Raw genomic sequence first — 14,412 nt, forward strand, 5'->3', positions numbered from 1 at the left:
GCTACCATAGCTGTGCGTAAAAGCGATTTGGCACCTGACTGAGAGTCAGTCCGCTGGAAGCATCATAGGTGAATACATGACGTCCTCTTGCGTTCAGTTGTGCCACTACCAATACAATCAGGCAGAAAAAGTTGTCTTTTATGCTGCATTCACGCCTCCTTCGAGTATCAGAACTTCTCTATTCCGGCCATCACACTTTTTTATTTTTCTTCTGTTTTCTGTGCACACAAATTAACCTCGCACCGATTCCCACATTTACCTTTCTTGCATTGGGTGCAAATGGCCACAAGGTACGTTTCCATCAAATACACTTGCACCGCAAATCCTCCCAGCAGCTCAGGTCACCTGGATGCGGGCAGAAACACCTGCTGGCGGAGGACGCATTACTTCACACGGCACTTTTTTGATGTGAAGGACCCGTTCAAGCTCGTCCCTCCCACACTTGCTCTCAGAGCGCAACACTAATAACCCAGTCAGTGTCGGCAGCCACCTCGCTTTCTGGTCCTCTTATTTTAGTGAGGTACCCCTTTCTCATCGGATATGATCTGGAGACTCTTGGTCCTCCACGTCCTTCTTCTAGGAGCTGAAAGCAGCAGCCGTGGGGGGAGGACAGTGACTTTCCACCGGACTCAGCAGGATGACAACCAGGGCCAAGCGCGCGCACGCCCCAGGAGGGATACGAGCGGCTCCTCCGGCACCACCAGGCCCGTTCATGGACCCCCCTTCACCGCCTGTCGGACCCCCCTCACCCCCGTCGAGCACAAGGTTCTGGATGACAATACGCATGAGGTGAGGTGTGTTTGAGTTTGGTGGCGTTGTTCTGAAGCTGGGAAAGGTTTGGTAAATAGACAGGAGCAAAGTAGTCGTATGATCTTTATTAATTTGCAGTTATGCATTTTATTAAAAGTGAAAAAGGACTTTCAGAAAATTCAGAACATAGTGATATTTTTTGCTTTTTTTCAAGGTTAAATATGTATTTAAAACACAACAAACGTAATACTTTAATATAAAAAGTGGAGCTTGACACAAATAGAAGCGTAAGAACAGCTTGTGGAAATTTTATATCATGACATTTAGTTTTTTAGTTCAGTTTTTTTTTTTACTTCAGAGTAAACTGACTCTGAAGACTGTCATATGTGTGAATATCTCTTCTCTCTTGCTCCTAGACAGGGTTTAACGGTGATGATGGCTCCTATGTAATTCTCACATGGGTGGGCCATGGCACAGGGGTGAGTATCTTAGCATTACAGTAGCATAAGGTCAGACAGAAACGTGTGGGATTTTTTCAGAATTCATACTGCTATCTAATCTGTGGCCGTGTATGCGATTTCTCCATTCCAAAATATTTACTTTTTTTTTTAAGTGTTCAGAAATATACATAACTACCTGAAGCTCCCTCGTAAATAATAATTAGAAAAGTAAGTCATACTGAAGTGGAAATGATAACTTACTAAATCTCCATAATTGTCTTAACCAGACTCAGATATTGTTTTATACGGCCATGTCAAAAAATGTTAATCCCATTGCATCATTTCCCAGGTCGTCCTGGTGCTGTCAACATTTAGTGCTCCGATAGATTCTTTCATCGAAGGCGGCTCCTCACGACTCTATCGAAGGTGAGCTAGTATCTGATATGTCACCGGAAATAGAGGGAGCAGCAGCTCAGCCACGAGTAGAACTCAATCAGACAGTGAAAACCTGTTTGTTCTTTCCTCTCTCATCAGCACGGATTATGCTAAATCCTTCCACGACATTTCCCATCAGATCAACAACACCTTCATCAGGGAGGAGTTTGGAGTCCGTGTCGGACCAGGGAGCTCTGTGAGTCGACACACTGTGTGTAGTGAGTGAGCAGTTAGGGGGTTTCTGTTGGGGAACCGTGTTGCTATACCCGGGGAGGAGTGTGTGTGTGTGATGTTGCCTCACATAAAAAGGTGTGAAGACATGTCTGGTCAACTTGTTACACATCCTCACTGTCAAACCATGTAGTTTTGCGCTTGTCCTCAACTGGGATGAGGATGAGATTATGTAAAAAAGATATTTTTCTCTGACACGACCAAGAAACTCTGCTCAGGTAAAGCTTTTAAAAAAAAGAAAATGCAGTAGGAAGCAATGCGATTTTGCTGTTTTCTTTATGTTTAGTGATTGATTTGAATTGACAGGTGATTCTGACAGCAGACATTCCGGTGGTGGATAACCCAGGCGGGATCATCTTCACCTCCACGGATGCCGGTGCGACGTTCAAGTTCATCCAACTGCCCTTCCACCTGGCTCAGCCGATCACGTACCACTTCCTCAACCCCGACTACCTCGTGGCCCTCAGCATTGATGTGAGTCGCACACGGCTTTAAATGTTGTTTCTCTGGTTGTCGTTTTTTTCTCGTTTTATCATTCACAAGGCCACGGCTGTTTCCCTTTGCTCTGTGTAATAGCTGTATAGAGTTATGCCCCACACACACACACATCAAGCCCACACCTCTAAGTGTAGGTAAACACTCCTCTGTTCCTTCCCGACTTGCAGGGCGGTCTGTGGCTCTCTCTGGACTTTGGCGCCAAGTGGACGAAAGTTCATGATGGAGTGCATTCTTTCTCATGGTGAGAATGAACAGGAAACAAAACCACATGCCGAATCCCAGTGTGCCTCAAAAGAAAGCACGTGTTAGAGATGAACCATGTATTTTGTAAAAGCTGTAGGCCAGTATCACCATTTGACTGCCATGTTTTGCTCTAAATGTGCGATATGCAGCGTGTTTTGTCCTGGAGAAGATAAAGTAATTGGTCAAAACGGTTCTTATGTTTTGCTGTTAGTGACATTTTTCTTAACTTCCTCTTTCCATTAGGGGCGCCGGCATTAATTTGTTCTTCAGCTGCAGTCGAACAGACGCAGGTAAAAAGCTATATGAAATGCACTTCCATCATGCGACCACTGATTATGACTTTTGTCAAACAATTTCAACCTCTGTGGTGCTTAATTAAAAAAAGCACACCCCTAAAGACAGACATCACATCCCAGACACACTGTAATTCAAATGTTTGCCTTTTAATGTTGTTGTCTGGTTTCATGTTTTTTTTTTATTATGTTGTGATGAAAGAAAGACATTGAAGTCTAATCAAATCTATTTTAGGAAGAAGATTGTCTAACATGGATTGTGCCTTCCATCCACACTCCATCCGACAACACAAAAATAAAATATAGTGCTTAAATGAATTCAGGGAAATGGAAAATCAATCAATAACAGTCGCGAGTATCTCACATCACCAGGTCTTGCTTCTTGCTTCCACAGTTGAGGCAGAAGAGAGAGGGGATTTAGTGCTGAAGAGGACAACAGATCTGGGGAAGACCTTCACCACGATCCACGAGGACATCTACAGTTTTGGCTACATAGGAACCTTTCTCTTCTTCTCTGTGATGGAGGATCCGGTAAGATGTGTGAATACGAAGCCTCCTCTTCGCAAGCACGTTCGTAGATTTGATAATCAAATCGCATAAAAGACCAGCAATGTTATAATCATACATCAAAATGAGAACCTCAAGCAATAACAACCCAGTGATGCATTATTTTGCTCCCAGAGATCCCCTCGGGTCATGTACTTCTCATCAGACCAAGGAGACACCTTCAGTCGAGCACTGCTCCCTTCTGCCTCCACTGAGCAGGTGAGACCGAGATTAAAAAACTTCATGTAAAGAGCTTCTCAACCGCTTCAGGAAAGCTTCTAGTTTATTACAATTTATGGTAACAAAAATAAAATCCAGGTGGTAAGCTTTTAACTTGTAGTCATTTTGAAACGGCCACCCTCTCCAAGCTTGGTTCATTTAATAGAGATGGGACTACATTTCGTATCGACACTATCTAAATATTTCAAACGATAACCTGCCCCACCACGGGAACTGTACAGATATTTATACAATCAGTCTTGGGTTGGAGAACGCTTCAAACTCTCAGACACACACACACACACAAACACGGTTTTTTTTGGTTTGCCTTGAGTAAAAACAGCGATGGCAACATTTCCTTTTTCAACACCAACTGAACACACATCTGTTCTGGCGAAACACCCACCCACATACACACCTTGTTGACAGCACAAACACACCGTCTTCTCTCACGACGATTAGACAAGGTTTATAGCAAAGTAAATTACTCATCACAAATGTTATCACTTTTGATTAATCTCTCTCAATATGTGTGTTTGCAGTTCTACTCCATCCTGGATGGAGATGTAGATATGCTCTTCATGCACGTGGACAACCCAGGAGGTAACAGACAAAAACACACACACACACACACAATCGCTCGGTCCATATCTTCCGCTCAGAAGACACACACACACACACCTTAAAAAAACCACCTTAACAACAAGCTGGATACATATTCCCAAAAAGCTTGTGTTGTGAAGACGACATGAGTGCATAGCTCTCTCAGCCCCTTTTGTTGTAATGGAAAAGCTCAATGGTAAAGACCGGACTGGTTTCACAAGTTCCTGGTGTTGCTGACAAATCATTCCATCATACCCAGATTGTGTTTGTGCATGCAACTCCAGCAGCCCAGTCTTTGTTCCTTTCGCTTACTCCCTCCCCCCCTCAGTCTGTCTTTCTCATTCACCTGTTTCTGTTTCCTGTCATATTAGTATTATTTATTTGTTTCCCTGGCTAGTGCTCCAGGTAGTGCCGTATGGGTTAGGTGTTGGGACTTTTGTACTGCTGAGATAAATAGGGGAGATATGGGGGTAGAGGGGCTTTATCTTTTGTTGGCTGGAGGGAGGGAGATTTAGTTTACACTGCAAAAGCTGACTGACATATCTTGGGATCAGGGTATAACACAAGCACACACACAGACACACACAAACAAACACACGCTTAGCTGAGCTCGTCCTTCATGGCTTTAGCTGACTCGTGTGCGAGCGTCACACAGTAAGAAATATGATTGATGATGATGATGATGTTATTATGCTGATGTTGAAAGGTTTGTGTCAGCGTTGCATCTGTTGTTCCCAGGTGCCGATTCTTTTTGTAACACGGCGTATTTAGAGGTGCAATGTGCAGCCACCTTTTAATTCATTTTTGTTTTTGAAGGAAAATAGGGGGCAGCGTTTCAGCTGGACTTTGCTGGTTGGCAGTAGATATCTCTGCAGCACAATACATTGACGTATTTTGGCATTCTTTTAAAAGTACTTCTTCACATTCTTTTGATAACGTTAGTTCATTTTTAAAATGTTTTAAACTAATAATCTGGCCTTTTGCACCTTTTTAACATCAATAAATCCTCACTACATTCAATTAGAGACATTGCTATTACTAACCCTAACCAAAGACAATCATTCCTAAATAATACAACAATGTATTTTCATTAAATAACTAAATAGGCTACTGGCTAACTTTGACCCTTGGTCTTACTGTAAGAGACTAAAGTTCCTTGTTTCTGTCTGCTGCATTCTGTTTCACCACAGACACCTTCTTTGGAACCATGTACACATCAGATGACCGAGGCATCTTATTCTCCAAATCGCTGGAGCGCCACCTGTTTGATGGGCAGAGGAAGAGCGATTTCTCCAACATAACTTCACTGAGAGGAGTCTACCTCACTAATAAACTAGACGAGGGTAGACATTTTTAAAGACTTATTCCTTCAGTTGTACTGGGAATTTTTTTGTTGACAATTAAAAAATAGAATAATGCCAGCCTTATCCTTTGACCCTGAGTAGGTAAAGAAAAGTGATGTGTCTATTATGATAGTTTCATCAGCTGATGTATTTAATCTAAAGGTTTGAACTACCTTCCTTACATCAAACCGCTTGTTTATACACGGTCATGTGTTTTGTTGCAGATGGCCGTATAAGATCTGTCATTTCCTTTAACAGAGGAGGGACGTGGAGACAGCTCAACAAACCTGAGAATGTGGAATGTGGAGAGCAAGTCAAAAATGTATGTTGGATGTAGAAATATCGAATTCCAGTCTGCATGTGCATAGTAACATCATATTCTACAAATGAGTCAATGTTTGCTACTAAAACATTCCTTGTGTGTGTGTGTTTTAAAATCAGTGCAACCTTCATATTCATGGAGAGCACAGTCGCAACATCCGCATCGTTCCCATGCTGGCTCTGTCGGAGCCAACGGCTATTGGTCTGGTTATAGCTCACGGTAATTGAAGAGCAATGTTCCTATATTTATTTTTGAAATAATGTCATAGTTTAGATATACAGTCATGTGCCCTTTTGCAAGTGTATACACATGTCATTTCCTAATTCAAAATTGTTGTTTAATTTTTGTCAGGTTTTTAGGGATAAAGTGTTCTATAAATCAGGCCATGAATTAGAAACCCCTCTACAAAAACCTTCAGAATATAGACAGTAAACTGGAAGGTTTGGTGTAGGTGCTACCGAAATAAAGATTTTTCTGGCTCAGAGTCTGAGAAAAAAGTGTTTTCTTTCCACTTGTTTGAAAAAGAAGACACAAAAAATCCTAAAATTGACAAGTGCATGACAAAAGTTGTAATGTTTTTTCCTGGAATGTCTCCCCTTAACTTTTGATCCTTTATCTTAACTCAAAAATAACATTGACTAAGATGATCTCCTCTCTTCTCCAGGCACTGTGGGTGACTCTCTGTCATCGTCACAGCACCCAGATGTGTTTGTCTCCTCAGACGGGGGTTATAACTGGAGGGGGACACTGAGAGGTCCTCACCACTACAGCATATTGGACTCTGGGGGTCTCATTGTGGCAGTGGAGACCCAGCGTGAAGGACAAGTCAAGACAATCAAGTACCACACAGATATTTTTACTTCATGCGCAATAGTGGTATTTGGCAATGGAGGGCAGAAAGACACTTACAGCATACTTTTGCCACCATTTCTCATCACCAGGTTCTCCACAGATGAGGGCCAATGCTGGAAGTCCTACAACTTCACGGACCAGAGCTTCTTCTTTGCAGGCCTGGCGTCCGAGCCGGGGACCAAGGCCATGAACGTCAGCGTGTGGGGCTTCCGTCCCGAGGAGGACCGCCAGCCCATGTGGGTGGCCGTCACCATTGATTTCCAGAGCCTCATTACAAGAGAGTGTGAGTCAAGATGCCATAATGCCGTCTGCTACAATATATATTCTCCGCCCCCGGCTCGCACATGTTACCATCTGGTGGTAGGTGCATCAAGTTGTCTCCAGTGAGGTGGAGCCCAACAGCAGTTTCCTATTACAGAAACTCAACAACCCATGACCTGGGACTTTCCACAGCCTTGACGTTTTTTTTTATTTTATTTGTTGCGTTTTATAGTCATGAATATTTAATTTGATCGCGAAATAGTCAGGTTGTTGTTGCAGATTTTTTACTAAAATGATGTTTGACAGAACTGTTAACAATACCCGCAAGATGGATTGGATTTGGAATCAGCCGGACTGAAACCAGTGCCTAAACTTTTATCATGTTATGGAAAATATGCATTAGAGAGGGTGTTTCCAGGGGAAATCAATCTAACTTTTTTGACATCTTTTTGGTTTCACTTTACCAGCAAATATGTAACGATTGCCAGTGACAGTCTGATTGGTCGTCATCTAATTCATCAGGTAATGACGAGGACTATGAAGAGTGGTTGGCTCACGCTACCAATGGAGGAGACTTGAAGAGAAACGGCTGTCTCTTGGGTGTCAAAGAGACCTACAGGAGGCTCAAGAAACCGTCTGTGTGCAGAAATGGCCGAGGCTTCGTGGTGAGCAAGAAGCAAAGCCCCTGCCTGTGCACCAGAGAAGATTACTTATGGTAAGTCTGTGTCCATGTCTATGTAGTTATTAGGATTTATTCAAATCCAGAATTCAATTTTATCTCAACTCAAGCTTGTACGAGATCATGTTTTGGCGCCAACAACTAATACAGCATGGAGAACATTCCCCCGTGAAGCCCTAACCTCTGACCTTTTCAACAGCGACTATGGTTACTATCGCCATATGAACACCTCGGAGTGTGTGAGACAACACAGCGCTGCAAATAAAACCTTGGAGCTCTGTCTGAATGGAGAGGAGGATGAGCTGCTGACAGCGGGGTAATAACAGGCACCTCTTTTTAAAATGAAGAGACGCTCCTGTTGCGCATGCTCACACACACACGTCTGACTGTGTTTGTAGGTACCGCAAGGTCCCGAGTGATCGGTGTGAGGGGGGATTCAGCCCTCAGCTCGCGGTACAGACAGTCATCAGACCCTGTGGTGTTAAACCCAGCCCTGGTCCACCTGCCAGGTCCTTGTCTCCAGTCACGCACTTTGACACACCGGTCAGTAGATGCGTTGCTCTAATGAGTGTATGCGTGCGTGTCCTTTCAGTTGTTCATGAAGTATGTATGACTATAACAGCTGTTGCGTGTGTTCCTCAGAGAGAGAGGCTGGTGTTGATCCTGGTGTGTTCAGGAGCAGGGGTCATCGTCCTGGTAGCTATCGTGTCCGCTGTCTTTACTGTCAGAAGGGTGGTTTACAGAACCAGGTGAGCTACACACACACACACACACACACGCACACACGTCTGTGCTGCATGTAGACCTTTTATGCACCCAATAGTAGCTGACCATTCTGGTTTTATGTCGCCCTCCACAGTTCACCAGTATATCGTTTCTCCAACCTCCGGATTCAGGACGAAGATAACGGCATCACAACCGATCTTGAAAGCGCCACCAGCAGCAATGGCACGGTCTGCCAGCAGGAATCAGATGATGTAGGAATTATCACTATTATCACAGTTTTAACATTTTGTTCTGAACTCAAAACCTGTCATTTCCCCATGTATACTAATACTTTTGTCTTCTAATATCACCAGGATCTTATTGAATGACACAATTCTATGGATACACTGAATATTCAAGATTGGGGCCAGCTGTGCTGAAAAAGACTGCCAAAGGCTTTTGTTGGATTTATCGCCGATATTTTTGATGGGAGCACCCTTTGTGGCAAATTCTGAGGATTTGAAGGACGAGCATGTGAATGTCTAATTTATTGAGCTAGCTTAATTTCATTGTGTTACTTTTCTTACTCTTTGATTCATTTGTACAGTATTTACTTTTTTATTTTAATTTTACTTTGTGTTGCACCACCTTTTTACTTTCTGTTTAATGTGAAAACAAACAAGACAATCCTAAAAATGTGCATTTGTAAAAAAAAAAAAAAAGATATAGAACATCATTATGTGTCTGTTGCAGTTTTAAATATGCCATGATCGGATTAATCATAAGGATTGAACGCGCAATAAACTACTCAAACACTGGTGGCGCTGTAACGTCTCCCGTTTGTTTGGAACTGAACAGAAGAAGAAAAGGGAGGAAGTCGGTGTGACGGACGCAAAGATAATTTATGAATAAGATGTCTCACTCATGAAAAACCTACCCAATCTTGCAGGGTTAAAAAGAAATGCAGCGAGACGGCTCATACATGTTATGCAATATTTGGCCACAGGGACCATTGGCACCATGCGCATACCAAAAACCTGATTTCCACCGAGTTCTAGTCGAGGCAGAATTTAACGAGCTGACAATACTGTCTGATATCAGGCAAGGTGTCCATAACGTATTATTATGTTATTTAACTAGCCGTGAGTCCTACGCCGCTGTGTTGGGGGAGTTTTGCAAATTTCACATGCAAATGCAGCGGGGATAAAATCGTTTTATTGTGCTTATAAAGAGATCATTGCCACTAAGTATGATCTCTTCATTCCCAAAATGGAAAGAAAATGATCTCTCTCTATACATACATCTCCAAGAAATGCTTTTTTCCCACAGTGGTATAATTGTCTAGAAAATGTGGCCATGTATCTATAATTTGCTTAATTCTGGAAGCATAAAGAGATGAACAGTTATTACGTATTTCATACGCAAATTAAAAAATAAAATCACAAATAAAGCTACAATAAATAACTGAGTAAAAGCTGGAATAACCAGTAAAGCCAAAATTTAATGAACGAGACATTGTTGACATTCATGTTTTTGCTTTGTTACAGGTGCATTAATGATCTGGTCCTTATGAAGGTGATATCTCGTGCCAAGATTAGAATTTTGAAACTACGTTTTTACAAATTGCTCGTTAGATTCTGCTCAGTGCTCTAAAACAAACAAACAAAAGCTGCCGGCTTGGTCGTCTTCGGTTTCTTCGACAGAGTGGCGCATCTTTCCGCCTCTTCGCTCTCTAACCATCTCAGCTATCTCCACCACATCAACTAGTGACCGTCAAGTGGTGGCGTGAATCACTCCTAGATACCTGGGGCCATTTGAATAGGTAAGCAGGGCGTGAGTGTTCATCCAAAAAGGGACACTCTTACGTTACTTCCAAAGTATTACTGCTACTGAATCCCTGCCAGAGCTATTTCCCTGTCTGGTAGCAAACACAGGCAGAGACGAGGAAGTGAACACATCAGCCGAGTCAACGCAGCGTCTGTTTTGACATAAAATGTTGCAATTTGTAGCCAACGCTAGAGAGGCGCGTCATCACGACCCCCGCCGCCTGTAGTTGAGCTAAAGTGACTCGGGAATACCGGAATACTCTCTGTGGCATAGGGACAAATGTCTTATTTCAATTATTGGCAGCCAGCTAATGTTGACGTCACACTGGGGCTGCCACTGTCCGTTATAACGTGACCTCCCGGAGACCGCGGGCGGGGTCACAGATGAATGGTTAACAGACGCTTCGTTTTTTAATCATCGCAGGTTTTTAATCGTTTGGACGAGTGGCTGGAGGATAAGATGGCCAGGGCTGGAGGTAAGAGTGTCCCTCTTAAAGGTGTGCACTGTAACACAACAGTATAACACCATGGGGAATCTTTATAAGTGTAATGTTTAAAACATCCTATCCATCTATCCATTTGTCTCTCATCCAGGTATTTTGAAGTTGGCAGCGGTCATCTTTGCCTTCCTCCTTGTCCTCTTCATGGCTTTTCAGCTGCTGGAGATAAACATGGACTTCAAGCTTGGCAACATGATTTGTGAGCAACGTTTCTTTGCAAGATGAAATTCACCACAGCTTCCGATGAAACTGTTTCTAACTGTTGTAAAGGAAACACGACACCTGCATTGAGTTATTGTGCAGTAGGCTTAGTGGGCCTTGTCCTTTTTGTGTTCACGTTACAGAAACCAAATATGCTCGTTGTCTGCCTCCGCGTACTTACAATGTGTGTGTTTAGGGAAGTGAGTTTTTCGACAGAGCTTCATTTAAATGACTGCCATAGAGGTGTCCACTGAAAAAACCCATTTAATATATACTTTCTTTGCTTTTCAGCAAGATCTATGCCATCCAATGAAGTCTGTAAGTATATTTAAATTATTATTATTTCATTTTTAGAGACAGCTGGTATTCTTTCAACCCTGTGAGACATATTTCGATGAGTGACTCATCAAAACATGTTCCTGGTTGCTGTATCTCAATATACCAAAGTGGGTAGACAAAATGTATTTGCAAGTCAAAAGACTAAATAGTAACAGAACAGCATTGTTGTACACGACAAAAAACAAAACACCAACAAGACGAAGACACGAAACGGTGAATACAGGCCAGTTAACATGCCGTTTTCTATTCACAGCAGCGAAGCCAGTCAGGTACAAGTGTGGGCTGTCCAAGGCATGTCCACTCGGACACTTCGCCTTCAGGATGGCGAGTGGAGCGGCCAGTGTGGTGGGACCCAGAATCTGCCTGGAGGACAAATTGTAATTAAAGTAACATCTTAAAACTTTTAGTAAACACAGGAGCACGTGTTGCAAATGCATTAATATTAATGCTTGCAACAGCTTCTACCGTGTGTTAGAGCTTCTAAATGCTACATGGCGGGACCTCCATGGCTGTACAGGAAGTGTCTTTAAGCCCCATGTGCTGTACGTGTGAAAAGGTCTCTGTTCTCATTGTCCTCTTTTGTTCTCGTTTTAGAATAATGAGCGCTGTGAAGAACAACGTGGGGAGAGGAGTCAACATCGCCCTGGTCAATGGTAACGCTATCAGCCCAATTGCGCACCTTGAACTCAGTTTTGATTAATGATAGCGATATAATACAGCAGCTATTTTCATATCGGAGGCAAAGGGTGTGGCTCCTCTTGTCCGTTTCAAAACCAAAATGTGCCACTCCTAGTGGTAAACCTCGAATGAATAGCAAAGAACCACCACCCACATTCTGTACTAACGGAAATTAAAAACTGTAAATCTCTTTTACTCAACATTAGATTTGACGTGTTCTAAATTGGATTTTCTTTTCCCCACAGGGAGAACAGGAGAAGTCATCAAGACCGATTTTTTTGATATGTGGGGAGGAGGTGAGAATATTTCAGAACCTTTTTTTTGTTTTAGAAATTAAAAGAAAATGTAGGCATTGTGTTTACCACGTGTTACCTTGTGTAGATGTGGCTCCCTTCATTCAATTCCTGAAGGTAATCGAGGAAGGGACCGTCGTCATGATGGCCTCATTTGATGATCCATCCACAAAGTAAGGACTTTCTCCACAACAGCCCCCTTGCTGACTGATACAGTTTAGAGCCACAGGACGAATATAAATTGCTTTAGTTCTCTCTGATACTGTCTGTGTGGCCATGAAATAATATCTGTCTTCTGTGTTCCGTAGACTCAACGATGAAGCCAAGAAGCTAATTGCTGATCTGGGCAGCACGGCTATCAGTAATCTGGGCTTCCGCGACAACTGGGTCTTTGTGGGGGGGAAAGGCATCAAGACCAAGAGTCCATTTGAGCTGGTAACACGACCCACACACGTGTTCATGTTTACATCTCCTCCCTTAAGTGAAGTATGACACAGTTTGTAAGCAACAGCAGTATCCTTGTCTCTATACTACTCTAGAGGTTTTCACAAAGTGGACCTGGTATCATGTCGGCATAGTATTTTCCTTCCCACTCAGGAAGTGCCAGGGGATTTAAAAAGGTGTGTTGCGCTCGGGCCTTAAAGGGCATTCAGACAGAACACAGCCCTGTGTTCAATCATTGTAGGCGGGGGGGGGGGGGGGTTGGAGAAAATCCGGATCTTTAAAGATAAGCAAAATCTATTACTCTTAAAGCCGCAGAACAAGTTTACTCAGCTCTGTTCACACCAGTTGTTGAGAAAGTGTGTTGTCGTTGCTGTCGTATCGTTTTATTTCACAAGAACGGCACACACACTCTGCCTCTTAGTTCCTGTCCAACCAGGATACCATTGCAAACACAATGTGTTGTGTTTACCTCCCCAGCATATAAAGAACAACGGAGACACCAACAAATTCGAGGGATGGCCCGACGTGCTGGAGATGGAGGGCTGCGTGCCTCAGAGGCAGAACTGACCCGAGACCTCGCTGTGATTGCCGGCGTCCTGACATTCCTGTACTCGCATGACTTTTGAGCGTCTTTGGGCTGAGGTCGTTTTTTTATATAGCTTTCACCTCCAAGCTTGTTCTTCACATTTGCCTACTAGAATTTAAAAAAAAAAAAAACATTCCAGAAGATGCTACAAGAGAAGAGGAGATGCTGTGAAACTTCGGTCTGACCTGAGCTGGAATGTGAAGCTTGGACCTTTTGTTTGCTCGCATTTCTGCAATGTAGACGCTTATTGGGAAGGAAGGAAGTAAAAGGTAGAGTGCACTGATTCAAATGGACTTCCATTTGGTTATCGGTGTACTATCAAACTTTCTATCTGTAACGCCCACAGACTCGGCTGTGATAGTGTTGCCTAATTGCACTGTTGCTGACAGAAATGGATATCATAGCCCAGATTTTTGGGAGGCTAAGTTTCCATCACCTGTTCCCTGCCTTAATCTCATGATTGTATTCCTGGTTTTAAACAGACATGACTTTGTGATTCCTTTTGTTCCTTTCAGACGGAGTTTTTTTTTCTGAAAAAATGATTATTAATAACAGGGTTTGAGGATGCTTCTTATTGTTATATTGTAACCAAATGTACCAAATTCACTGTGAAATGTGTAAATATTTGTGTAGGGAATAATCTCAAAGATCTTAATTTAATGACCATTGTAACAATAATATTTCTTAAAATAAATGATATTGGTAGCGGTGTGTGTTCTGTTATATTTGGCGGTTTTATGTAGTTATTTCTTTGTGCTAATGATATTTGTACTGCTGTGTAGTTTTTTTGTATGTGCATGTATACAGTACAGTACACGGTATACTCTGAACAGGTAACAGCTGTGGATCAACTGAACGTCATCAGCATGAACCTAGATGTTAATCTCACCGTTATACAACCACTTTGAAAGAAATGATAGGGTGTTAACTTCACTAATGTAACCAACTCGCGCTGGTTTAGCTCATGTGGTTGGCTGAAAGCAGATGACTACGACTAATGAACACGCTTGTGTTATGATGCTGTGCCTTCCTTAGCTTCATCTTACAGTTTATAGGAATGTCCTTTAACAGTAATTTCATTGCTTCTAAGAAACAATTCTGTATGAAAAACAAAGTTGGTGACTC

The 14,412-nt window shown here is 42.6% G+C and overlaps 2 protein-coding genes across 3 annotated transcripts; both read left to right on the forward strand.

The window, feature by feature from the left end:
• The first annotated feature begins 467 nt into the window (after nucleotides 1-467).
• On the forward strand, nucleotides 468-9,232 carry LOC116389821 (sortilin). 2 transcript variants are annotated; one of them, XM_031858793.1, is made up of 21 exons: nucleotides 468-789; nucleotides 1,167-1,229; nucleotides 1,540-1,616; nucleotides 1,725-1,821; nucleotides 2,163-2,330; nucleotides 2,522-2,595; nucleotides 2,841-2,887; nucleotides 3,285-3,421; nucleotides 3,572-3,655; nucleotides 4,198-4,258; nucleotides 5,449-5,601; nucleotides 5,826-5,923; nucleotides 6,043-6,142; nucleotides 6,588-6,762; nucleotides 6,865-7,058; nucleotides 7,559-7,751; nucleotides 7,915-8,031; nucleotides 8,114-8,258; nucleotides 8,358-8,464; nucleotides 8,575-8,692; nucleotides 8,795-9,232. In XM_031858793.1, exons 1-21 carry the CDS (start codon nucleotides 541-543, stop codon nucleotides 8,807-8,809), a joined length of 2,472 nt encoding a protein of 823 aa, XP_031714653.1. In that variant the 5' UTR covers nucleotides 468-540; the 3' UTR covers nucleotides 8,810-9,232. The 2 variants fall into 2 exon arrangements, with proteins under 2 accessions (XP_031714653.1, XP_031714652.1); XM_031858792.1 differs by having other exon boundaries at nucleotides 6,588-7,058.
• Nucleotides 9,233-10,160: 928 nt separating this feature from the next.
• Nucleotides 10,161-13,998, forward strand: LOC116389922 (protein FAM3C). The gene is made up of 10 exons (XM_031859047.1): nucleotides 10,161-10,242; nucleotides 10,671-10,722; nucleotides 10,841-10,945; nucleotides 11,239-11,265; nucleotides 11,540-11,663; nucleotides 11,881-11,939; nucleotides 12,210-12,260; nucleotides 12,346-12,430; nucleotides 12,566-12,692; nucleotides 13,179-13,998. Exons 2-10 carry the CDS (start codon nucleotides 10,707-10,709, stop codon nucleotides 13,266-13,268), a joined length of 684 nt encoding a protein of 227 aa, XP_031714907.1. The 5' UTR covers nucleotides 10,161-10,242; nucleotides 10,671-10,706; the 3' UTR covers nucleotides 13,269-13,998.
• The last annotated feature ends 414 nt before the right edge of the window (nucleotides 13,999-14,412 follow it).

Source organism: Anarrhichthys ocellatus, unplaced genomic scaffold, assembly GCF_004355925.1.
Source record: "Anarrhichthys ocellatus isolate YVR2014 unplaced genomic scaffold, GSC_Weel_1.0 scaffold21, whole genome shotgun sequence".
In the NCBI taxonomy this organism is placed as follows: Eukaryota; Metazoa; Chordata; class Actinopteri; order Perciformes; family Anarhichadidae; genus Anarrhichthys; species Anarrhichthys ocellatus.